The sequence below is a fragment of the Emydura macquarii genome, unplaced genomic scaffold (genome assembly GCF_026122565.2).
Source record: "Emydura macquarii macquarii isolate MOO-44397 ecotype Brisbane River unplaced genomic scaffold, CSIRO-AGI_Emac_v2 contig_691, whole genome shotgun sequence".
Classification (NCBI taxonomy): domain Eukaryota; kingdom Metazoa; phylum Chordata; order Testudines; family Chelidae; genus Emydura; species Emydura macquarii.
Window position 1 is genome coordinate 15,316,885 of NW_027130828.1, and position 27,502 is coordinate 15,344,386.

The 27,502-nt window shown below is 43.1% G+C and overlaps 1 protein-coding gene across 1 annotated transcript in view; it reads right to left on the reverse strand.

The window, feature by feature from the left end:
* Positions 1-27,502, reverse strand: part of PAPPA (pappalysin 1) — a 249,920-nt gene that overhangs the window by 147,247 nt on the left and 75,171 nt on the right. Inside the window, exons 8-9 of the mRNA XM_067542149.1 lie at positions 6,686-6,831; positions 2,267-2,560 (exon numbers count right to left, since the gene is read on the reverse strand). Coding sequence (XP_067398250.1) covers positions 2,267-2,560; positions 6,686-6,831 — 440 coding nt within the window. The remainder of the gene's footprint in view (positions 1-2,266; positions 2,561-6,685; positions 6,832-27,502) is intronic.

Consider the following 27,502-nt stretch of genomic DNA (forward strand, 5'->3'; position numbering starts at 1 on the left):
TGTAAATATCTATCAGATCCCAGTGGCCAGCTCAAAGTTGCTGCATGCATGCAAGGAGCTGCTTTAATCCTTGGATTTCCTCAATAATTATTGACAATCTATCCCTGAACATCCTGTAAAAGCCATAAATATCCCCCAAGGAAGCCCAGAAGTGCACAAAAGGCCTTTGAATAGCCGCCATAAAGGAACAATAAAATATATACAGGATTCAACGTGGAGACAATGGCAGAGGAGGAAGATGACATGCACTCTATGGTGGAACTCAACTGTCTCTCTAAACACCAGCATAGGCTGCTCTTTTGGCCGGGGGCAGGGGGTGGAGGAAAGGGAGGAGGTAAGCGAGAGTCATTAGGAATCAGGAAAGGCTTGCAAATCCACAGATGATATAATGACCAGAGAAATGAAACAGACTTCATTAGAATTATTGCTCTCATTGAAGTCCGAGGCAGAACTCCTACTGACTTCAACAGGAGTGGCCCAAAAGGAAGTCATGTTTTGTTTACTTGGAGACAACACAGCTCTGTTTGACAGGGAGATAATGCAAACCACCCCTCATGCTTCTAGCTCCCCTGTATTCTAGATAGATAGAGAGATGGCCTGTATGGGTAAATCCTATAGGGACAAGAGACAGATAAGATAGATGGACCAATATAGATTTGAGAAAGAGAGCAAGTTAGTTGTTTAGAGCGGTATGACCTCAACCTAGATGCTTCAAAGGTATTTCTACAGTGATTTGATATCCTGATATGATTTTTATTCCACTGGGAACAACAGAAAAGCAAACAGATTCATGCATGAGCTCTAGAGATGCCTATCGTGTTGCTTCACTTAATTTTACAAGAATAAATAATCGTTTTTGTTCACAACACCAGCACCTCTTTCATTCTCACTGGCAGATAGGTATCTCCGTGTCCTGCCTGCCTCTGTCAAATCTGTTGAGAGAGCTGGCAAGGCAGGATCTTTCCAGACAGAAGAGCTCTCTGCATGTCGAAACATTCATGACCCAGCCCAAATCTTCCACCTTTGTCCACATACACAAACCCATTGATAGGAGGAGTGTAACCACAGGTGGTATCTACATGTAGGTGTGAGATTATCATAGGAATTCAATGTGCAGTAATAATTTCCTGCTCTGATCTGTATATCTGCATAACTACAATGTTAGCAGACTGGCCAAATCATGAGGTGTGCACAGCATGTACTAAGGAACTAGGTCACTGTGTATATACTTGTCCTTGAAACCGGAAGTGGGAAAATAAGAGATGTGGCAGCACCCATTAGATCCAGTGGCATCCAGGATATAATTATAGCTGTGTTATAAATCAACTCAACCTCTGCCCCTAGATGATATTAATCACTTGCTTCTCTACAGATCTATTAGCACTCATATGTCCCTTCGCATGGACAATCTGTGTTTCTGCCTTCTTTGTAAAGGTGCCTTAAAGTGGCCTTACATTCAATAGTTTACACTCACTTTAAGATACCTTTATACTGCCAGGGGATGTAAAAAAGCCTTACTGCAACTAAGAATCAGGCACTAGTGTCCAACAAAATGGGGAATGCTGTCAAGACATCAGGAGCTACCTCCTACCCTCTTCACAAAACAACATGGGAATCCTTCACTTCCCATTGGACTTCCAAGAGAGAAGGGCAGAGATCCCACCCTCATGTCTTTGTCTGAAGGATAAGGGCTCCGGTAGCTTGGCACTCCCTCCCAGTGCTACACAGAAATGTCAGCACTGAGCCCGACTCACGATAAAGGACTTGACCTTCTGACGTGACTCAGAGATGAGAGCGCTAACAACTGAGCCAAACCAAACCCATACCATTTGCTCACACAACAAGCAAACGGTACTAATGCACACCCCAAGGAGGATGAACAGGGTCTGATTATTTATTCATCCCATGCTCCTCCAGTAGCACTGTTGGTATGGCTATCCATCTGACATCCATTGTTTCCATAAGGGATGGGCAGATAATCTCCAAGGCTGAGATTTTCAAAGGAGACAAAAGGGTCTTAGGAACCCAAATCTCATTGAAAATAAAGAGGAACTGGTTGCCTACCTTGCTTAAGTTCCTTTGGAAGTCCCAGCCTGAGTTAAGCCCTGAATCACCATATCTAGATATGAAAAGTGTCACAGGAGCATCAGTGACCATAAATAGTCAGGGCCTTGGGATAATGGCTCATCTGAAATAGAATGTAAAAATCAAAGCTCCCTCTTGTATCACACAGTCACCTCTGGCAAAGCAGGGAAAGCCCAAGTACCTGCATAGCTCATGAAGTTGCTGTACGGTGTGTTTAGGAAACTGTGAAAACCGCATGTGTCATTGCCAGGTCCAGGATCCCCACAAAGTTTGTGCTTTGGCGCAGGGTTGGTGTCACTGCAGAGGTCTCCAGTCTCAAAGGAAGGCTCAGTTTCCATGCATGGGTCACTGCAGGAGAGGATCTCAGAGATTCCCCGGAAGACGTGATAGAGCCCCAGGCTGTGCCCGATTTCATGGATCATTGTGTGTGTGTGGCCGGGGATGCCGTAGAAGGAAGGATTCAGCACGATGCCACCTGCATGGAGACAATGAGGAGCTATTGCTTTTGTCTTGTTTATCTTAAAATATTGGGGGAAGGGAGTAGAGAATGTTTCAAGGGGCCTAGTTCCTCACTGTGCATCTGAGCCTTCCCGGTGCTGCGCAGGGGTCTCCAAGTGCTCTGCCCTTCATAGGAGCAGACACTGAAGTGTTCTGCCAAGCACGCTATAGCTGCAAGACCCTAGTCAAAGATATCCCACTGCAGGGCTTACGTGAAAGCGGTATGCTACGGGGACTGAAAGGATGAGAAACCCAGGAGCCGGTTCTGAGGTCCTGATCCAAGAATTCACTAATGCCACTGAGAGCTTTTCCCATTGGATTTAGTGGGCTTTGGATCAGATGCTCAGTTTTTCCTCAGGCAAAATTCCCATTAAAATCAATCACGTTGCAACAGCTTTCACCACAGCTGAATTTGGCCCAGCATGTTCAGATACAATGGCTCTTCATTCCAGAGTGTAAACAATACATATGATGCTGATACGTAAACAAAATATATCCAGAACATGCACTGTACATTATTCCCATGGGACAGAGGCATACACGGTAGAACCCTGCCAATGCGTGTTAAAGTCAAGGAGGCATGTTGCTTATTGCTGACATTTGCAAATTTATAACTGGACAAAGAAATGTGAGGCTGTACCACATTGCCAAGGGTGAGGCTTTAAAATCAACTGGAATTGGTTGTCCTTATCATCTAGGCAGCTTTGAAAATCTCCAATGAAGTGCACTCTACTCATTTATTAGCTGATTCTAACTTTAATTTTCTGCAGTAGTACTTCACAGTACACTAATAAACGTGTGATCTTAGTAATATAACAATGTATTAGCTTAGATATTAAATCTGTGCAGAGAAGTGCGTGGTGACCAGGTTTTGCATGTGAATTATGGGCTGTGTAGATAAGCAAATGGTAAGTTAGTGAGGTTCTGCAGTATATTGGATTAATGGTTTGTATTTTATTTTTTAGCTGAGCTTTGGCTATGTTTGGATTTAGTCAAAAGTTCCAAATTTTCTTTACTTAGTTTGTTAAACTCGTCTTTACACAAGCCTTTGCCTTTTGAAGTGTTTACGTTCATTGCTGGTGCCTTATCCAGGTAAGGAAAAACTGTTTGAAAAAAGAATACTGTCAAAATAAAAAGTGGCTGTGATGCATTATTAAGCTAGAGAAGACGAGGAGCAAAAGGGTTGGGCAGGAGGAATGTTATCGGAGGCTGTAGCACTGTGGGGATGAGATCATTAAGTTATGACACACCACAGATTCTATTCACGTTCATCTGTTCGTTGACTCTTGTTGCAACAATAAAGGGGTGCGTGCATGTGCGTGTGAATGAGAGAAGAGAAGGAGTGTGTGCGTGCAGAGGAAAAAAGAGAGAAGAACACACGTTTATATGCCTATATCCAAAGGAGAGAATTGTAAAGGTGTGTGTGAAGGTGAAATTCTTCCCTATGCAGAGGACCAGCACAAGGCCCTCTGCCCTGCTTCAGTCATGCATGGGAGTGCACCAGGCGTCAGCCCCTAGCAGTCACATAGGTGTGGCTACGCATCTCCTGCACGCCACAGAACTCATCTCTGCACCAGCTTTGCATAGGTCAAACTGATGGGCTGTGGATCGGTGTTTATGTGAATCCTGCTATCCCAGGGTCCTGGCTCTTTGAGGGAAGTGTGTGAACTTCGCCTTCCCATCCTCCCTGCACTACATCTACCCAGATCCTTCAATGTTTGGACTCTACGTGGAGCGAGTTAATTTCACCCAGAAAGAAGCTCTGTTAGTTATTTTGTGACAACCCCCTTAGGAAGCACACTTTTTGGTTTGTTTTCCATCACTGGTAATCTTGGCAAAGCCCCAAAATAGGAGATGCAATCACAATAAAGGCTGGCTAAAGAGCACTGGAGCTGGATTGCATAGAACCAGCTGGGCAGGGCTGTCTTATTTTCACCTTTGTTTAAAATGTGTATTTTTCATAGCTGTCAAGAGTGTAAATCAATTGTAGTTTTACAGAAAAGATAGTTACCTCACCCAGACAATCTATGTTCCAGCCCTTAGATCTGGACTACAGAGCATATTTCATATTTTTTATTAAATACATATTGGATGAATGGAAGAAAGAGAAAAAGAAAAGAAAGATTAAAAATGAATTCTCACAGACCAACCTCGGGGCAGGAAGAACTGTTAAGACAGGAAATTATTATTATTATTTTTACTGTGAATCAACCTGAAACTGTCAGTTAACAGCTGTCTAGCTCTCTGGTGAGCTCTCCCTCTAGTGAATGAATTCTGTCAATAAGCTGTAGAAGCTGAATTTAAATTGTTTTGTTAAGATACACTGTTGACAATCAGCCTCAGTGAAGTGAAAGCACAACTAATCAAAATTACAAATGAGCTCCACCACCTCTCTGTGTCCAGCAGGAGGCGCTACAAGAACTTTTTACCAAGCAGAGGAATGCATGAATTCACCGGTTCTCTGCCTCTCTCCACAATCACAGAGGTAGGAGCTTTTGGAAAGATCAGAGCTATTCCACTCACATCTAATCCCAGCAAGACTCATTCTAGGAGTAGTGGCATAGGTTTTTAAGGACAATCCAGGCTACTTCAGTTTTAGGCTGTCAGAGTCATGGTAGGGAATGTTGTGGGAGCATTGGTGGGGGCAGGGGGGGAACAAAAGCTACACTAGATCCATCCTGTCCTGGCAGAAGTTACAGAAGGAGCATTTGTTTTTAGAAAGGCTCTGAGTTATGTCAGTCCTAGTTTCATCCAGTAGGACTTGCTGTAGGGAATAAGGTAGGAATGCCAACTATGGGACGTTCACATCTACTCCAGTTCCAGCCTCTCTCAGCAGGAATCACTGCAAGAAATGGTGCAGGAGTCAGAGCTCTTGCAGTGAATGCTCTACTGTTACTTAAATGCTAGTTGCTTTGTGTGGTATGAGTGGCACTGTTGAATGCTGCGTGAAATGCTGACTGGCTGTGGTAGAGCAGACAGCTTCAGCCAAATTGCTCGACTTCAGTTAACATTCAGAATGCTACAGAGCAAGGAACACACACTTGGCTCTGTATCTCTCACAGAGACTTTGTTTGCCACCTCTTTGTTGTTTTGTTTAATCTGAAAATGGTCTGGCTCAGATAACATTAGAATTGATTCAGATGGCCACCCCCAAACCTCAGTCTAATCTAAACTGGACTTTATTCCAGGTCCAGAAAAGTCTGGACAACAGTACTCATTTCCTCAACGGGTGTTCATTTTCACTTACTCTGCATTTGCTGCTTCCAGGTAACTCTGGATGCAGGAAGCTCTGACAGACATGATATCTACCTTGTTCTCGTGAGATCTCCAGTCCAGTTTTGCAACACCCAGTAAGTTTGTGTAGTTCAGATAAGCATATCTAGACTTTTGCGTGCTTACGTGAACTTTCCCTCTGAATCTTTTGAGGCTCATACATTACTTCACAAGGAATACAACCATTCTGGCACTGTAAGCGTCCAGGTAAGCATCATCTCCTAGGTTGTGTAGCTTCTTTGGATACCTGGGACTACAGCAGCTAGATTCAGCAACCTTAGCTAAGAAATACACAGGCCAAGCTGCAGGGTAGCAAATTCTTTCCAGTTCCACTCAACTGAACATTAGAAACACAGGGATTTTGCAGGATGCTTTTTGCAAACAGATATAGAACAACAACAAATCTGCATTGTATTTAGAGAGGAAAATTAACTGCACACATTCTAGGTAATGGGCTAACGTTACTAACGTAATGGGCAAAGGTTAATAATTCAGTGCTGTCCAGCATTCTCCCCTTGCCCTCCCCACAACCTCCTTTGCAAAGTGCTCCCATGGGGCTGATGTCCTGTAAAGTAGCTTCACTTAAAAGGTGAAATATTTTCAGCCTGACATCATCAAGAAATACCATAATATGCTTTGGCTTTATAATCTAATATTTTCCTGGTTGTGAGCCAGTAGCTGGGAATGATGGAATTTTTTTTCCCCTTGACTATATGTAAGACTATTAGTGGAATGATAAGAAATCAGAACTGGTCTTAACGCATAATTGTCTTGCCTTCTTGTTCCCCATGAAGAAACCTTACAAAGAGGCAGAGTCTTTAAGACTGACCTAGATGCATCAAGGCTTCTTTGTCCCATGGCCAGGTCGCCACTCCAGCCAGCTCTTCCTCAGAGGAATTAGCGAAGAAGATGTTGAGGTGCGTGGATCCATTGAGTTTGAGTATGTTCTTTAGTTCATTGACATCTAAGTATGCTCTGCAACAGAGAAACAAACTATTATTAATGGCATTACCAGCATTGACAGCATACTGGTAAAGATCCTTACGAACCCACGAGCAGCAGGCAGTGGAGAACATCTGAACACCCTAATCCCCGAACCATAAATGTGGCATAATAATTTACATTTATACAGTGCCTTTCATGTAAGGATCTCAAAGGGCTTTTCAAAGGTGCATATGGGAATTAAGTTCCCAAATCACTGTGAGAGTCAAAGGAGGTTAGGTACCTAACTTTCTTAAACTCTTTTGATAACTCCAGCCAGAGATAATTCTTCTTACCCAGCTTTGTAAAGTGCTTCAAAATCCTCAGATGAAAGCAGCTATGTATCTGCAAAGAAGCATTATGACTGGAACACACCGAAATGCGGCTATTGTTTCCTGAGAGTTCCCTCTTACTCCATCTCTGTAGGCACCGTTATGGGGTAACATCATCATTGCCACAGCAACCAACTGGGTTGTGACAGAGGAGATAGGGTCAGAAGAAGTGAGAGAAAATGAACTCCTAACAAGAGTTTTCCTTGTAAGCATCCCTAGAACTGTAAAATATATTAGGATAGAAATACACAAAACATGCACGTTTGAGGTAGCCAAGTCCTTGAGGTGCTTAGCATCTACCACAATTCTGATCTCACTAATACCAGTGCAGATCGTAGAATCATAGAAGATGAGGGTTGAAAAGGATCTCAGGAGGTCATCTAGTCCAAACCCCTGCTCAAACCAGGACCAACCCCAACTAAATTACCCTAGCTAGGGCTTTGTCAAGCCAGGCCTTAAAAACCTCTAAGGATAGAGTAACCATCATGAGTAACTATCTGCACCCAAGTCAATGGGGTCACATTGATGTAAAACGCATGTGAGATCAGGATCAACCCATTGATGGGGGCTACAAGGAGACAATCCTGGCACAACCGTTTCCATGCAGAATGTTTTACAAAGCTTAAAAGGTTTTAGAGGTCTGGCTCAGTTTGGAGAAGCAATTCAAATCCACAGATTCATAGATAAGGCCAGAAGGGACCATTGTGCTCACCTAGTCTGACCTGCTGCATAACACAGGCCACAGGACTTCCCTGAATCAAGTCCTGTTTGAACAAGAGCATCTCTTTTAGAAAAACATCCAACTGTGTAAAAAAAATTCCAGCAATGGAGAATCCACCAAAAAATACCCCTTAGTAAGTTGTCCCAATGGTTAATTACCCTCCCTGTTAAAAATGTGCACCTTATGTCTGAATCTGAATCTGTCTAGCTTTAACGTTTAATCATTAGATCTTTTAATACTTTTGACTGCTGGAATGAAGGGCCCATTATCAATTTTTTGGATCCCCATGAAGGTACTTACAAAAGGTGATGAAATCACCCCTTCACCTTCTCTTTGATAAACTAAATAGATTGCGCTCGAGTCTGTCACTAGAAGGTATTTTTTCCAATCCTTTAATCATTCAACATGCTTCTTGGATTATGGATACCTGACCTGGACACAGTTTTCCAACAGTGGTTGCATCAATGCCAAATACAGAGGTAATATAACCTCTCTACTCCTACTTGATATTCCCCTGTTTATACAGCCAAGGATTGTATAAGCCCTTTTGGCCACAGCATCACACTGGGAGCACATGTTCAGCTGATTATCCATCATAGCAAATGATATGATTTCTTTACAGACCTCCTAAGAATAATATTACTCCCTTTCCCTTGTTTTTGGTTCTGTAGCCCCACTTCACATGACCTCCTGTTGTTAACCACTGTTCCAAGAAATACAAAATGTGGATGAAGCATTATTGTCCCCATTTGTCAGATGGGATAAATGAGGCAGAGAGATCCCCAAAGTGTGCCACTGAGTTAGAACTTAGACCTCAAGTTATAACTCCTTGCTCCATGTTCAACCTACTGGATCACAATCGCCCCTGGTTTTCAGACCAACATGGTCAGGGGTCACTCTGAGGATAAAGCATAATTTATTAAGGAGTAGGTCAGTCCAGAAAACGAGAATTCCATTTTATGAATAACTTTGAGGTTTTCACATTTGGTTTTGTTCTCATACGGAAGAAAACCAAAGCCTATCAAACAATTTTGTGAAAAGTGAATAGTCCAGTGGCTAGATCATTTAACTGATCTGTGGGAGAGCTAGGTTCAAGTCCTTGCTCCATATCAGGCAGAAAACCCCTCTTTCTAGTTCAACTAAACTTTTGTAGGGAAGGTTTCTTGGGTCCAGGATGGAATAACTCATCAAAACCAGACAGCCACCAACCCCAGAACAGACAATAGTCTGGTGGTTCAGCTGCTCATCTGGGACGTGAGAGACCCAGGTTAACTTCCCGGCTCTTTCTCTTGCACCAGCAATTTCACACTGAAGAAACCTTCCTAAGCAAAGTTTTGTCAAAACGAATACACTTCTGCCAAAACGTTTGGTTTTGATGAATCTGCATTTTTTGGAGAAAAATATGTTTTGTTGCAAAAATGTTCCTGACCCACTCTCGAAGGGAACTGAATACTTCAGCTGGATAACTGCTCCCTGACGTCCTCCTTTCCGTATGAGTGTGTGCGTGTGCGTGCAGCTCTCACGAACTTCACGTTCAGTAAGCAGGGTTCCTCGCATACTTCGCAAAACTTCCGTTCCCAGAAGGGCAAAAAAAAAAAAACACAAAAGCAAAAAACCCAACCCTAGGGGAGCTGGCTCGGCACCAGGATCTTTCTGTCCTTCCCTGGAGGACACCTCAATGGAAAACAGACTCACATTTCCGCAATAGTTTCCTCGCCACTCACTGAAGTCACCACCTCCAAAATAGCTCGAGGCCGGGTGTCCCCAGGCCCCCGCTGACTCACCGAGAAAGACACGCTCTTTGGGGACACCAATAGGGGGGCTTTGTTTCTATTCCATGCAGTGTTTATCTTCAAATCAATGGCCTGTGATGTGGCTGAAGTCCTGAAGGACAGTCCAACACTGTGACCCTTTACACATTTCTCATCTCTCCACTGTTCTCAGTTCATCTCTCACAAACACACAGCCCTCTTCTCCTGCCCCTTAAATTCATGCTGCAAATCCGAGCACAACAGTCTGATTCTATATGTTAATCTATTGCCAAAGGGTTCTTCCATTCTTTGAAACATCTTTGCTGTGCCCTGGTCAGCCTCGGATGTCCGTAAGTGAAAGCCTGCCTTTGTACAAGTGTGCACACGCAGCTCAAAGCATGAGTGTGTGTCACATCGAGCGGGGGGAAAATGTACATGAGCAAGCGTGAGAGGCAGTGTCAGGGAATGTGGTGTGTGTGAGAGACAGCAGCATTTTGAGAGTGTGAGAAAGTATATGAGAGCATGCGTGTGTCATTGTGTGCGACATTGTGAAAGAGAAAGCATGTTTCTGAGAGAGAGAGGGAGAGAGAGAGAGAGACTACGGCCGCTCATGCTGGAAGCTCTATGCAAAGCCCCCACAAGTGCACATTAAAACATTCCAGCAGTTTTATCCTCATTCTCCTCTAGTTCCAAAGAAGCTAAGCTGTCACCTTCTTCTTCTCAGCTACCTTTTTCACCTATTATGTTCACAAGCCATTCACCAGCTACACCCCGTTTCCATACCCTCAGCACATATACACAACCTCCGTCTTGTACTCACAATGCGCTCTTTCAGCTTCTGGGGTGCTTTGTAAATGGAATGTTACCATAGCTAACCCATCTCCCCAAAGCTGAGTGCATCAGCCTTTGACTAGCTGGGGCTGTGTGCACCTCACTATGGGGCCAACGCACATCTGGTATGACTTCACTGAAGTCAGTTGAGCTGCATTGGCTTACCTTTGCTCTGAATTTGACCTGTCATGTAGTACAGACTGATCCAGGGGTTTGCAGTGCGTCTGCTGTTTGATATAGGGAGTCGGTCCAAGTCCATGAATGAGGAGATTAGAGTTGGTAGGTGCGAGGACAGGATGTGAAGAGTTTCAGGATTCAGCAAGGGGACTGACTGCCAGCCAACAGGGACAAGGGCTGTCTAGCCTAGTGGTCAGAGGGGGTGCCAGGAACCAAGGGCTAAGGTCAGAGTTGGAGTCAGCCGTCAGAAGCCACAGCCAAGGGTCAAACTGGAGAGTAGGAAGTGGAGGAAGCAGGGTATCGGGCAAGGAGGGATTCAAGGCAGGGGCAGGAGAGAGGCAAGGCGGTGCAAGGCAGGAGTCGCAGGAACAAGGAGCGGGCACAGAGGTGGTACGAGCACTGAGCAGACAACAAGCTGCTACTGGCCTGAGAGCCAGCCTGCCGGCTCCTGCAGCCAAGAGAGTGGCAGAGGCAATCAGGCAACCTGCTGCAGGCCAGCGGTATCGATGAGGCTGCCTGGCGCCTTGCTCTGCTGCCAGCCCGGATTCCGGACCCTGAACAAGCCTGGGTGTCAGAGGTGGGTGTAACTGTGGTGTGTTTGGAGGGGGTGTGAGTGACTCCCCTGGCACATTTACACTGTGACCCCTTGCGTGTAGACATGAACACGCTCAAGATCATGTCGAGGCCAGTGCCTTGAGCGTATGTATGTCTGCAGGTGTGTAAACCTGCACGCGCATCCGCCCACACACAAACAGATAAGTGTGTGAGTGTAAGTCTGGGGGTGTGCACACATGCAAGATGATCAGAGCATATGTATGTGTGTACATGGGACTCAGGGCAAAGCTTTGGAGTAGGGATGAAAGAGTCAGAGCAAATATGGATTAGAAATCTATTCCTTCCTTCCTCCCCATGTTTCCAATCACCTCCCATCCACATCCCTCATCACCACATCAGCACACACACAGAGCTGCGGATTAACTACCTTTGCAGTTCTCATTCAGCCACTGATGGCAGACCTTGCAGTTACCGGGTCAGAACAGTTTTCAGTTATTGCGTTGGACTGAGTTGAATCTGCCCCGGCTGCTGCTGCTTCTTTGCTATCAGCCCGGAATATCTGATTCAGTGTAATCTATGAGCCTTACTTACTCTTCTCAAGGTTATGTGGGTCCCATGATAGAGGACGTAGCGTCTGTCACATGGGCCCATGCCAAAGAGAACCAAGGAACCCAGCCTCTCCAGCAGTGCCAAACTCGTATTTCAAAGACATGAGTGCAGTCTTGGAAAAGGATCAAAGCCCTTCCAACTGTCATTAGAATATTCCTTTATTCATCTCTCTGCGAGTGCCAGCAACATATTTCATACATTCATTGGCTCGCGATGGTACCTCCAATATAAACCTGAATGGGGGAACTGTCAGGGCAAGTCTTTGTGGAAAACAAAACAAAACACAACACAACAAGGCATATGTAACCCCTGCAATGGAAAAAAACCTGTGACGCCTTGCGTGTGCCTCGCTCTAAAAACACGATGAGATCATTAGTACATTAATAAAAGGTTTCCCCGGCTAGAATCTGTTTTAGATGCAGAAATGTTACAGGCTGCTCATGACCACTCGGGATATTGAATCAATACTGGATTGCGTGCACATTCCTACCCAAATGTTCACACGGGCACATTTGTCTAATGCATACTTTTATCCTACAGAGTGGAGAGCACTCCAGAGTCGCACTGTACAACAGCTTCCTACGTCACCAACAGATGCCATAGCCAAACCAACAGTGCATTTCCTATACAATAGCTCCATCCCCCATCCATCAGGCTCATTAGCTCATCCAGCAGTACATCTCTTAGGCAACAGCTCCATCCCCTATCCAGCATCATTTCGCCTCTTATATATGGAGATCAATCCGTTTCTCTTTCCCACCTGTCAGGCCCACCTCCTATGTGTTTGGGCCCTTTTCCCCATCAGTGAGGCAAGTCTACAACAGACCCATCCTCTACCCATTGATTCCTGTCCCTGAAGCAGTGGGCCTCGTCTCCTGTACAGTAGGTAAAACTCTGCTGAACTACACTTTGCAGGATGTCCGTTCCAAATCATATTAGCAAAATGTGTTGTATTTAGATACGGACAAGTTTTAAACTAGATTGTGGCTCAGTCATCAGGGCTAGACCCAGCCAGAGCTCAGCTGTGTGGATGGAGTCAGACTATATTATAAATGGGCCTAAAACAACGTTTCCACCAAGGCAAAGACCTGGAATAGAGCACAGTGTTTTAACCTGATGATAACATGGCTTGATCCCATTCACATGAGCTGGGTTGCAGTTCAGTCCAGCCTAACAACTCCTGTAAAATGTGGTTGTTTCTGTGATGTAAGTGGAGCCTTCTAATCCGCACTGTCAGGACATTTTTCCTGATATTCACCCTTAAGTTTTAATTCGCTTGACTTTGTTTTGCAGTTAACGTTCAAAGAGAAGTGTCACTTTACAGCAGGGAAACATACAGGCTGATTAACGAAATATCCACAGGACACCAAACAAAACAGGGAGCGGGGCCTTAGTATTTCTCTGTCTTCCAAGTGCAATTTCCAACTGCCTGCTCTCATTGCCAGGTCTAAAAGGAATACTGCTTACTCCCATCCCCCCATCTCTAGACGGAGACATTCATTACTCTATCTTTCCATGCAGTGGAGATGGCAGTCAAGTTCTAGCTGCCAAAAGAGCAGATCTTCTCTCCTTGTACATAAGGTCAATGTTTTCCCATAAGTTCAGCCTTTTGCAGAGCAGAAGGCATTTGCCAGGGATAAAGATATCCCATTGCTGAATCAGTTGCATATGATGGCTTTGATTTGCCGCTGGTCCACTTTGTTTTAAATTTTGTGTGAATTTGAAGTACTGGCTTGAACCACATATAGGTTCAGGGAGGCTCAAAGCAAGCTTCCCTCAATAGCATTGCCATTGCAATTCAATTCTGGCCTGCAGCTGTTACAGGCCAGGTTCCCAATGAGGCTATGCTAATGGACCTCCTTCACGATCGATAAATTATGGGCTATAACATCCTCTGGTGTTCTAGTCTTGGGGTCTATGTTGGACAGTGACTTCCAGGAATGTCAAAGCATGCTGTAGTCTGGTATGTTAAGCAGTTTCTACTAGATACTAAAGAATAGCCACTGAAGTGTTTTTTACATATTACCCAAACCATAATTTGAACGCCCATCTTCAGGGGTAAACAACCACTGGAATAACCACCTATAGACATTACAACGCTAGACACGATCAGCAATGATCCATCCAGGCCAAATCATGGTCCCACTGCATGGGAAGATTCCCTCATTTCAATGAAACTAGTATCTGGCCCGCAAACACACATACAGCATATTGGACCTGGAATAATATTTTAACTTTTCTTTCCCTGTGGTTTCTCAGTCTTAGGTGGCCAGGAATGGATCTGTCTTTCTCACAGAACCTACGTACCCAACTGTTGCAGAGAAGCACCTTTCACTGGACTACACTGCAGACGTCTGTGTAAGCATGTGTGACAGTTTGGTTTTATTTTTGTTCTCAGTGCGGTCCCCAAGCTCTTTCACTCCTCCTCCACGATCCTGCTTCAAACCCTAAATGCATCTCTGACATGCCGATGGCTCCCTTTGCTATTCCTGTTAGGCAAGAAGCATTTTCATTCATTAGATCCTTATTGATTGTACTGAAATTTCCTAGCTTTTGCCTTTAGAATCTATTATTTTCAGAGATGCAGTGGAAGGATGCTACAGTAAAACAAGACCTTTCTGAACTTCTGTCTCAACTAACATTTATACTATCTAATCTATTCTATTTATCTCTATACCTGACAAACCATTCTGAACTACAGGCTTTTACTTTTTTTTTAAATTGTAAAGTGTGATGTTATTTGCATATTAAAAACCTGCACAAAAAGATTACGTCCTATGAAGAGGCATAGTCTCACAGGGTTTCCACTACAATTTTGTATGACTTACATTAAAGACTCACTTCTGGTAGTAAAATCAGTTTTCCTAGTCATTTAAGACAGAATTCAATAAATCCTCTGTAGCAGGACACGTCTCATCTATGTTTAGAGCAGCATAAATCTGTGGCAATGGTTGTGTTTAATAATAAATCACCATGATGATGATGATAATTAATAGAGGCTAAGATTTTCAAAGGTGCTTTGGGGGTGATTTGAATGAGGCAGAATTTCGAGGTATGGTATAACCAAAATGTTGCAAGAACAGCAAAGTATTTGATTCCAATTTGAAGCTGGCCCACTGCCTGTGTACAAGTAGAAATCCAAACCTGGAATTGTAGTTTTGGCAGCAAACAAAACAGGAGACAACTGGCTTCAATCTACATACATAAGTTGCAAGTATTGTCCCACTTACAACTTTAAATCTGTTTTAGGAATTTTGGTTTGTTTACTGCAGCAAAATGTCCTCAAGAGTCCCTAGATCTGCTCTTCTGTCTGAAGAACAGAGAGAAATTGGAGAAGATAAAATAAATTAAAGGACTCCAGGGAAATGATACAAAGTGATGTAAACAACTGGATAAAAACCTGAATGTTTACAAGAGGTGTCTGTGTTTATTTCTTCTGATACCAAGGTGTTCTACATAATCAACTTGCCCCAAACTGAGTTTATTCTAAGCTAGTACTGGCTTTTTTTTAAGGTTCTGTTGATTCAAGTTTGTCATAGTTTAGACCATCATCAAAAGCCTCAATAATAATTGCAGCTATACTGAAAAATTTGGGTCCAGACACAAATTACTTATTAGTTGTCTCCAGTGGAGATTAGCACCCCATTGTGTTATATACTTAACACACGGGATAAAAGTCAGCTGCCTGACCCAAGAAGCTTACAATCTAAAGAAATATTCAGCTGAACTACCTAACTTTTTAAATACATTTGGATTCTGGATTTTGCTTTGGCTCACTATAAGGACCAGAGACAGATTCAGACTGGGGAATTTCTGCAAACTTTGGATGGATTTAGTGTAAATTCATCCTCACAGAAAAGTACTAGGACATTTGATAGAAAACAACAGCTTTTCTACAGGACTTCTGGACCATTCTACAGAACTGAATACACTAAGTATATCCCTGCTATAGAATCCTATAGGAGGCTTCAAAAAACAGAGAAAAAAATGTGATTCTCTATTAAATTCTAATAGTCTGGAGTAATTTCTATAGAACCCTACTGGTTCCATCCCTATTCTACTCTACTGGACTTTCCCAGAAGGGATCCCTATTACAAAATACAGCTGTATTTCACACTAATACCCATTAAGCAACTTCTGAATGTTCCAAATGACCAACATTTAGTTAATGGGCTGAACCACAATTGTTAATTGGAATAATCCTGGATTCTGGTTTGTTCAAAATCTAGAATTGGATCCAAGTTTTGAGTTTCCATTTTTCTTTTTCTTTTGGTTAGTATTGGTTTGCACTCTGGGCCAATTTCTGGTCTCATTTACATTGGTGTAAATTCAGAGTAACCCCACTGACTGATGTAGTTATGCCAGTGTAAATCAGTGTAAAGTTATTCCAGTGTAAGTGGAAGCAGAATCTGAGTTTATCTTTGAGTTCCAACTCAAGTCTCAAAGCAAATGTAATCTGAAATGACCAGTTTTTGCCTAATTTCTGGCCAATTAAAAAGGGAGAAGGACTTGCTCAAATCTCAGCACAGGTTCTCCCAAAAGGTTAATAAATCCTCACCAAATCCTTTCACAAACTCCAGGCTGAGATTCAGAAATACAGAGAAAATATATATATTTTTTTGGACACTTCTGCTGCTGGTCCTGGCTGGGATGGGGAACAGCAGAGGCTCCGGAAGAAATGGAACAAAAGATTATCCAATATATTTCAAATTTTCGGTCTGAGCTTTAGGCCAAGGTTCACATTGGCTGTTAATATATCCAGAATAACTCACCCACCCCAACAGTTAAACTATGCCATCTCACAGAGGACTACAGCTACAGGTTTACACGGTGTTTGGTGGCTGGGGAACACGTTATCTCTGTAGATTCCTCCTCTGTGTGGTTTACTACTAGCATAGGTACAAACCTTTGAGCTTACTCTTGAACTGAGAGTAGTGATTGCTCAGCAGTTTGAAAAACAGGAGCTGTAATCAATAATTAAATCAACCAACTATGAGAATTAAGCCAATGAATTATAAAGATCAATGAGAATTTTTCTTGGATGGCCAATTTTGGGGAGGGAAAAGAAGGATGTGGGGTAAAGGCAAGATGGTGCAGATCTGGCAAATTGAATTGTGCTCGTTCTACACAACAACTTTATTAGACTGAGGCTTGCTCTACACTTACCACGAAATTCAGCGGCAGTCAATGGGAGATACACAAGCTACACAGAATAGCTTGCGTATCTCCCGTCCACTTCCTAAATTCTAATTAGCACAGCATCCCCACTACGCTGCACCGATAGGAAATGTCCTCCCTTCAACACAGCATTTCTCTTTCTCTGGGAAAGATTTATTCGGTCGGTTTCCAGATCGATTGAGCGGGTCTCCACTTCTGCTCAATTGATCCCAGAGAATCGATCCGGTGCCGCCGAATTTGCCGCCGTGAGTGAAGACACACCCTGAGAGTAGAATTTATCTACAGTGAATTGCAAGAAGGACACATTTTCAAAGAGCAAGTACATTGTGGGGAATAAATTGCACCATACTCTGTCATTTGCAACACTGGCTATTTTATCTGTTTCAGTTGTCTCTCTTATTCCTTTTTTTTTTTTTTCTTTTCAAGACTGAGGCCAAGTGACCCATGAGAAATATACAGTAATTTGCCTGTTATCCACCCCTCATCTCCATCTGATATTCACTCTGCCCTCGTTACCCTGATGTTTTTCCAGACTCTACATGCTGAACCACTGTAACACGGAGAAAAGTCAAATAATAAAGAAAGAAGTGGTCTAAGGATATTTTCACAAACCAGGTCTGTTAAAACAGACCTCCCTTGGTGTTTCACCAAAGCCCTTTGGTTATAATAAATCTCATTTTATACTTAAGAATTTAAAACAATATATCAGTTTATATATGTTTTAAGTAACTTATGTAAATTTCCAATTATACGATTTAAGACTTCTGTAGCACCTTGCGTCTGAGTCTTAAAATGCTTCACAAACATTAAGAGTGAAATTCACTCAGCACAAGGCCTCTGCACCATTTAAGTTACATTTGGAGAGTTTAAGTGGTGCACAAGCCAGGAGCTAGGTGACCTCTGCAATGAAGTGAATTTCACCATAAATGCTTAAGCCTCAGTCCCCACCCCACCTTTGAGGTAGGTAAATAGAATCATTATACCCATTATACATCTTGGGAAACTGAGGTACAGAGATAAAATGACTTGGTCAAAGTCACTCAATAAGTCAGTGTGAGAGCTAGAATTAGAAACTAGATCTCTGTGAGTTAACTTCAAAACCATCCTTTTTTTAAATTAAATACCTTTTGTTATTCATGTTTAAATTTTCTTATGCATTCAACATTTGAAGAGCAGGTGGCATCATTCTCATCTCAGAGTCTGAGAGTATTACCTCAGTGAACCACCGAAGCTCTCCTAACCTACAGAGAGAAAGTGAGTGGTCACATGAATAAGGCTAAACAGCCTTCCTTGAATCCATTAGCGTAAACATTTCAGAAGGAGCTGCAGGAAAATTTCTGTCATGAACAAACCTCCTTATGGAATCAGAACTCTGCTTCCAATGAATGAGCGGCTACTGTTCTAATAATATTTGACAGTTACATATCACCTTTTGTCCCAAAGAGTTTCCAAGAACAATCAGGCTGACAACAACTATGTAACACATTGCACAACAGTTGGGTGTGGAGGACGTTTTTTTGGCCTCGGATACCAGAACAGACCTTTACTCTTAAGGGAAGCACCAATGGATGTCTAGTGTACCTATCGCCCTGTCCATGATCCACGCCAGGACATAGGCAGACTCCATGTGGTGACACCAAACAGCAAAGGCTGTGTTAATCAGACTCAGAGCCCAGAGAGCAGGAAAGAGCCACAGGTTCTATTTGTTTCCAGAAGTCTCAACACAGAATCCTCTATTACAGGGACAGCAAGTAGTAATCCCTATATTCAGGTTGCCTCGCACTTTCTGTTATAAATATTAATTACAGCCAAGTCCTATCTCTGCTTCTTAGTTGAAACTACAAGCATCCTTTAGGTTCACGGGGGTGTGTGGAACCCCTGTGCTGACAGCGGACACCCTACAGGAATTGTGATCAAAAGATTCAGCATTCTTCCCCTCCTGGTGGAACTGGGCATCATACACTGGAAAGAAGCTATCACAGCCTGCTCCCCGTTTCCATGCCCAAACACCTCTGCAGACCCACGAAGGGGGAGGCAGAGATTCCGGCCTGCCCTATCGCCATTCTTCAACACCCTGTCAGGCAGAGAGCAGGCAGGGCCTGTGCCTCCAAACCACTGCGTGGCTGGCCCCTGCACAATAGTGTGGGCATATGTCTAATCGGTCTGCAGGAGCAAGCCTCCCCGCCCAGGTCAACAGACTTGGGCTAGTGGGCCTCACGCTAGTGGTCTACAATAGCTGTGTAGACAGTCCTCTGAAGTTGCGGCTTAGACTGGAACTTGGGCTCCAAAGCCCCCTGGTCCTCCAGACATCAAGGCCTGAGCTCCAGCCTGAGCCACAACTTCAAAGCGCTGTTCTCCAAAGCTTTCTTTAGAGTGCTAGCATGAGCTTCTCTAGTCCAAGTCTGTCAACCCAGGCTAGTAGGTTCGCTGCCATGGACTTTGTAGATGTACCCAGAGAGGCAGTAAGAGGCTCCTTGCACCTTGCCACCCATCCCTTGTGCCTTTTCACCCACCCGCTGTGCATCTGGCCACCTATGCCTAGCAGACAGATCTTCCCTGAAAAACCCACCCAGTCAATGGCCCCATACTCGATTTGTCTTTCTTAGAAGAGTGACATGTTGAGTTGACCTCACTGGGGTTTGCAGATGGGGGTCCAGGGGGCCTCGGTATTCCACACCTGATGCTTAGTCTTTTAAAAGCTCCCTCTGGTCTCTACCCTAATTAGCATTCAGTAGTAAAAACTGAGAAAAAAAAAGAGAACAAGCTCAAGGTCTCTGCTCTTCTCATCTCGTTTTTTGACATTAATCCCTGCTGAATATTTACAGAGACCTTCTGCACATGAACTCCACGGAACAAAATGAAACACACATTTACTGCTGGAAAAAGAAAAGCTTGGAACCAGGCCCACAACAGCAATAAAACCCCACAGATATGTCCACAAAGGAGCTGGGTTTGTTACGGATACCTCTACACTTGATGGGCCAATATAACCAGCTCAGCTCTGTCTCTTGCAAAATAACACTCCTGCTTCCTAGATCCTGCTTCTCTTCTCTTTCTGTTTTAACAGCACTATGAACTCTCAAATCTCATTTCGTAACTTTCTGGGAGAATTCTGCATTATGTTGATAACTTTTTAATAGGCAGATCATCTTAGCTTAGCATCATCTCACTTTTCCTCAGTTCTTAGGAAGAGCTGAGAACTTGATTCAATTCATATAAAAGCTGAATTCTCCTCTCACTTCATGTTTGTAGCCAATTGGTAGAAGAGGGTGGAGGGGGAAGATGATGATAATATGAACATAATTTGAAGACTGAGGCCTCAATTCAAGGGAGCCAAGAAGGGTTAGTACCAGAGGGTTGCCAACTCTAAATGTTCAAAAGTCATGAGATCAAAAAATAATAATAAATACTGGGCATTTTTATTTTCCTTCTGGGTTTTGAACCTTTAAGGGGTCACATTATTAAGCTGTTCTCCTCAACCACTAGGTCTAGATTTACTAGTGATCTAAAAATATCTGTGTAGACAGTGCTCTGAATTTGCACCTTGGACTGGAGCTCAGGCTGTGAAGCCAACCCCCGGCTCCAAACGTCAGAGCCTGTGCTCCAGCCCAGAGCCTCAATTTTAGATTTAAATTTACTTTAAAAAAAATGAAAGCTGAGGTTCTCATGTAATCACAGGACTCCAGGAGCTGGGGTTTTAAGAAAACATTAAGTATCACGAGACTCATGATAAAACCGCGAGAGTCGGCAACACTGTAAGAGAGCAGAGCTGGTTGGAAATTTTCAACAGAATGGTTTTTCACCAGCACAGCTGACTTGCGAACGTTTCAGTTCCCAGGCAGCTTGCAACGTGGGCTGCCACGGAGCTGGACTCCTCGACCGCCCAGGGCTTCCACGCTTCTCAATGCACTGCCAAGCGGGCTGCCATAGAGCCAAAGGCCCAGTGCTTCCGCAGCAAGTTCCTAAAATAGAGAGGGATGGCAGGGTGGCACACAGGGACCCAGGAGCCCCTGGCGTGTGCAATGAGCTTGGCCAACAGAAGCAATCAAGTGTGCCGCCTCCTAAAAGTGCAAAACGTATTTCTAAACACAGGTACACATGAGGCCAAACAATGCAGCAACTGGCACGAATTCACTTCAGCAGGTATTACGGACCCTTTCCTTCAGCTCCTTCAATCATTCGCACAAATCAAATGTTTTTTCAAGTGAACATTCATGTTGGCTTGTGTATTTGCATGCTTATTTATACTGTAAACACTCACTCGGACAGCCTTTGGTGGAAACAGAAATAATAAGAGCATTTAACCAAACAAGCAACAGCAACAGGGAATTAAGAACAGCGAATACTCAAAGAACAAGGCTCAAACAAAGAGTTTGCGAGCACAATCTACTGGCTGGAATATGTTCATATAAACAACCAGTTGGACAAGTTCACATAATGAACTCGTTTTCTGGATAATTCACGAACAGAAAAAGGTCTAAAATTATCAAATAAATTGTTTGCTTCAAATAAAGATTCTATCCCAATATGGGTTCCTAGGCATTACCAGAATACACATGATAAATAATAGTAAATAAAGTCATCCAATTCTTGCTTTCACCTTAAGTGACCCTAAATCCAACGGCAGAGAGAATTTCTTTGTCATTGTTGGGAGGGGGAACATGTGGCAGAAAAGCTGTTAATGGGCATAATATGTATGATTGGGAAACATGCTAAGTTAATTCACTCCCTAAAGTCAAAATCCTTCCTCCAGATCCACAGGTCAGGCCTGAGATAAGCAGCAGAACTAAAGACTTATCTGTTACCAAGTGGAAATGTGTCATCTCAGACACCACCAGTCTTTACACTCCAAATGTATATTGGATCTAATGAATCTTCCAAGAACATACACAGCAAGGCAAAAAACAGTTTGCATGTGTGTTTGCAGATCTGTTGAACTGAAGGACATGTCATACCAAAAAGATACTCTATGCCTTAAATAAATGATGGACAGCCGCCACATCTGACACCGAGGCACGAGGCAGATGGAAGGACATACACCCTGTCATATGGATCTGCTAATGTAAAGATCAGAAAGCAAGCCTCAGCAGTCCAGATCAAGCTGAGTGTGGACATTACCTGGGGGGTGCATTTCCCAAAACCCCACAAAATTGGACTAGCAACTTATCAAAGATGTAATAATGCTCTTACATGTCATGGAAAACTACAGGAAACTGCACCCAGGAACTTCACCTCAGCCTTCATACATGACTGTTGAAAACTGACCCTTTCAGCACCAAAATACTTATATTCAAATGACTGCCTAGTGAAGAGCGAGTACAACAATCAGATAGTGCTATTCACCAATGAATAAACTATCGGAGCGGAAAACCACATCGTTCTAATTTTCATCTACAGTTCCATGCCATACTGTTGGCAAATATGGGAATGTGTATGAATGGAATGAATGGCGTCTGGTAGACTGGATCACGGCTATCCCATGGAGTCTAGCTGTTACCCTTGTCATGACATGTGTCAGTTGTATCATAGTACAAACTTGGTTGCCATATCTCAATCCCATATCAAGCGTGTCGCAGTGATTCCCGTTACAGCAGGGGTTCTCAAACTTTTTTTTTTTTCTGGGACCCCCTTTGAAAATATTTCAGGCTGTGATGACCTCCCCAAAAAAGTGACGACCCTCCCCCATGTCATGCCGCCCTCGCTCATGTCATGCCGCCCTTACTTCTGCACTGCTCTCTGGCCACCCAGCTCTGAAGGGCTCTGACTGTCAGCCATTCACAGGGCATAGAGCCACAGCATGTGCGGGGGCTGATAGCTCACGACTCCCCACCTCCCCCATAATAACTTGGCAACCCCTTGAGGGGTCCTGACCCCCAGTTTGGGAACCCCTGCTTTACAGATCAACATGTAAAATGCCACTAAATGTTACCCTCACGACTGCTTACAGAATCTAAGCTTTTGGTGACTGTAAATCTCATTTTTGTTGGTCCAAGCAAAAGTTTTACATGGTCATCATGTGGTCATTAGAGCCCCAATTTTATGAAACCAGAAGTTATGATACTCGTTTTAATCTGAAATGCCTTTATGTCCCCCTCAGAGACACAGTGGGTTCCTTCAATTTTACAATCCCATTTTAATGAAATCTTGAGATTTTGTAAAACTGGGATCCTCCTGTATAATATTTTGGGAGAGAAAATTATCTGGGACATTCCCTTTGGAGTATCTTTTTTGATTAACTGTTAGAACTGGTCTTCTAGCTAGAAAATTAACCTATTTCAGACAATGTGAATCTCAGGCAGGTAGGTTGATATTCTGTCCACATTCAAGTCAAAGAGATCTAAAGGATTAAGTCTATGTTTGCTAAATGAAACAAGGGACTCAAGTAAAAATTCACATGTAAATCTAGCCTCAGAAACAGAACTATTAGATGAGCTCTGAACATGTGAACGGGGTACTGCAAACCGGAACTCTCAGCCTATAGCCAGATCCAACTCGCAGGCAGGAAAAGATTCAAAATGTCCAGAGACCCTCAGACAACATGGGAGAAATATCCACTGCATCTGCCTGACAGGATCATTTTGCATTATGTTTGGAAGACTATCATGAAGAGCTATCAGTGTTGTGTGAGTAGTTCCCAGTTTTTGGCACTGGTGTAGCAGTAGTGAAGGCTGGAGGAAAAGAGAAAGCATTTTTCATCATGCTATGGATTGCTGCCATCATTTATTGCACAAAATTTTCTTTCACCTACTGTTGTGTAGTGTGCTGCTTTGCACCGGTTGCCCTCTTGGCTACTGTCTTCCCCACCCCAGAAATCCAATATAAGGGCAGCTTTTTGAAAGGACAATGGAAAGTTAGAGACTCACCTCCCTTTGAAAATCAGTGGGAGTTGGGCGCATACATCTCTTTTGTATCTTTGGAAAGCAAAATGTATAAGGAGTTATAATAACAGGTCTCTTTCCTGATGGACTTTGGATCTTTATCAGTGGCTAGCACTGACTAGAATAGGTTTTAAATTAGCACCTTTGTCCCCTTCTGCTCATTATTCACTAACCAGTCCTTCCTGGTACATCTGTAAACGTGAGCGCATGGCCAAAAACTTACACAATCTTATCAGGAAAATTAAATCTCTAGCCCTCTAGTTCATACCATATTAATGCAGAATTCTCCACATATGTCTTCAAGTCTAAATTTAAACGTCTCAAGGGGTGGAGATTCCAGTGTTTCCCTCGGGCAATTATTCCACAGTCTAATAAGTCTCCAAAAAGTAGACATTTCCTACCCATGTTTTTGTTAACTTTTTTCTCACTACAATTTTGTTCTAAAGGAGACAATTCAGAAATAAATCCACAAGGTCAGAGCAGGTCATTAACAAAGGAGAAGAAATGCTATTGAAGTGCAAGGAACAGATTCAATCCTTTTCTCAGCGTTGTTCGTTTGACTTTATCTTTTAGTATAATTTCAATGCGGAATTTTCCTGGCATAAATCCCATAGGTTCCCCTGCTCTCCCCCACACCCATCTCCCCAAGCTTCTCAGTACTGGGTAGCTCTATGTGTTGGTAAACTTCTATTAATAGTCGCCCTCTGTGGTTATAAAAAATACCTCAGTAGTCAAAAGTCAACCCTTGCTTGCTAACAGCTGTGGATGTCTGAATGCACACAAGACCCGACATCACCCAACAGAGCCCCTTCTTGGCTCCACGTCAGAGCAAACTGATTAAATAAGGCTGTTGCCAACTTGAGAAAACGGAAAAGGAGGCCCCCCATAACAGAGGAGGGAGGGAGAGAGACTGACTCCTGCACTAGACTGAGGAAATAGGAGGGTATTTCCATTTGCTCACTGGCTTTTTCACTTAGCAACCCCCATTCTCCCCCCTCAACTCCAATAAACTCTTGAGTTTCAGAAATAGAGACAGAACAAAGAGCTGTTCAGAGATAAAGTTGAAGGTGGTAGGTAGAGTTGCAGTTGTAGGTTTTAAAGTCTAATCTAAGTTTTCTGTTTGGTTGGTTTAACTGAATTGAACTTCTCTGCTATTCCAGTCCTATTACTGGTCCTGGGATAACCCTATGGAGATTCAAACTTGTCAGCTGTGCTCAGTGTTAATAACCAGTGATGAAAATGCAAATGAGGATGCAGATCAGGCAGAACGAGACTCAGGGAAAAACAGAAAAACATCCATCTGTATCCTGTAAAGGTGACGAAAGTGCTGTTATCCATCAGAAAGGGAAGTGTTTGGCTTATCAGAGGGTAAAGGGAATTTCCCAAGTTCTCGGCATTTATAAGGTACCTCCCCAAATACATGCTCTGCTCTAAATGATGAGGTGCTTTAGCCATGTGTTTGACTAATAAAATTCCGACGTTATGTTCGCTGTCCTTTACCCAGAGTTTTACTCCGACGTTTGCACAAACCCCACATCTCAAAGCAAAAGGCGTCAGGAATTGCTGAGATTCTCCTAGTTACATGCCAAATCCGGGCGAAATCCACAAGATTTTGAGGTGAAACAATAAAATCTGACATATATTCATTTGAAACTTGGCCTAGAGTCTCACACCTTATAATAAACCTGGCCTGAGTTTCAAATCACTTACAAAACCAGTAGCCAGGTAACTATGGACAATTTTCAGATTTCTCTGTGAATGCGTCATACAGGTATATTCTAGCTACGCAGCTGATGGGAGTGAATTTTTTAAAATGTATCCAGTACTGGGGAAAGGTGCTGAAGTTACAGCTGGAAGTACTCTGTTTACTCACACAATGGAGACATACCACAGGAAGCATTGGTGCAAGGTTCCCCAGGTGTCCCCTGTCAATGTATCTCAATTCTGACCCGGAGGCGCTATCTCTAGGGGTCAGAGGGGGAGTTCACTCTCCAAAGCCTTGTTAGTCCAAGGTCTCTTTGCTGAAGCTGTAATCAAGTGGGCCAATTAGTACCAGCCGCCAAGGTGGTTTTCACACCTGACTACTGGCAACTACACTGAGATATTCCAACTGAATTCCCTCAGCTATCAGTCGGTAACGACCATCAACCAGCTCTGGCCATGATTTAAATCAGTCATTTAAAGGTTCTGTGTCCCATTACACACCTCCTGAGCCATCAAAGTCCCTTGTAAAATAACTGCTCTGAATTTTCTTTCTCTCAGGCATTTGCTAGGACTGGAGTGGCTACGGGAGTCCATTAGCCCAATGAGAAAAGGATTTTGCTGAGTCCAGTTTTCCCAAATAGTTTCACTGAGATCAGATTGGGTCCGAAGCTGTCCCTAGCTGTCATTAATTGAAAGGAAAAGGAAATTAAATGAAAAACTACAATAGGGGAAAGTTAAGCACTGACTTCAAACTCACACATAACAGGACATTCAGAGTTGTAGATTAAACTCCATCAAAGAACTTCTGCTGTTCCCTATATTGCAGACATCTCAGCAAACTAACTGAACACATGTGCTAGAATACATAGGCACCATGCATTAAGTATGGAGTTTCAGCTTTCATTCTGAATTTCCTGACATTTTTGGACATTTATTAGATGGTTATGTTCCTAAAATTGCAAGTGTTACATGGAGTTTCTCCAACACAGCTGCCATTAACCCTTTTGGAGGCTGTGAATTGTCTGTTTATCCATCCATCCATTATCAATGAACCTGTAACTACTTTCATGCAAACATTTGTTAATTTAAGGCATTATGTGTTGAAATAGGATCCAAATGAGATTATTTCAGTTGAGTTTCACTAAGAATTTGGAGGCTCATTTAAACCAAAATCTCAGAAGGTATAAAGTTGCTCAGATCAATACTGAAGGAAAGATACTTATAAACCCCTACTAAGCAAGAATTCTGAATTTTGCATAGATCAATATAAGCCCTATGATTCTACTAAGTGCACTATCTCATGCATCCCTTGCTACATTGGGTAAATTGAAATGCTAATGACAAGGTTAGTCTCTATTTCTGGTACGAACATCCCACAGCGGTGGGACTGGGCACTAAAAGTCACTCTTCTCAGAAAATCTGGCCCTAAATTTTGAAAAACAGTGACTGTTACCAGCACCATCAATTATTTTTATGACACATCTTTAATAAGCAGGTGGTATAAACACTGCAACAGCTCTGTGCTGCACAGTGATAATGACATTTCATAACTGCCCTTAAAGAGCTGTTATAAGGCTTTGTGTCACAGGCCTTCATGATGACACTAAAGAAGCCATTACAGTCAAATGCGTCAGAAAGCACTTCCATTTTGTATAGGCGTTTCAATGGGCACTATCATGACATATGGCCTATTGGGGAAACACCACATGCACTTTAAAGATGATCTCAACTAATAAATATGTGCTTCCTCTACAGAATGTAATACCTGGGGAAGGACCCATGTATGGCTTCTTTTAAACTGTCTCAATATCCACAGCCATATATTTCTGTCTGTGCATGTAGACTGCAGCAGATGCCCAGCCATTATTTCTGAGCAGGAAAAGATCTCTGGCTTTTAAAGCTGTGGATTTTATCTTCTGATTTATTTCC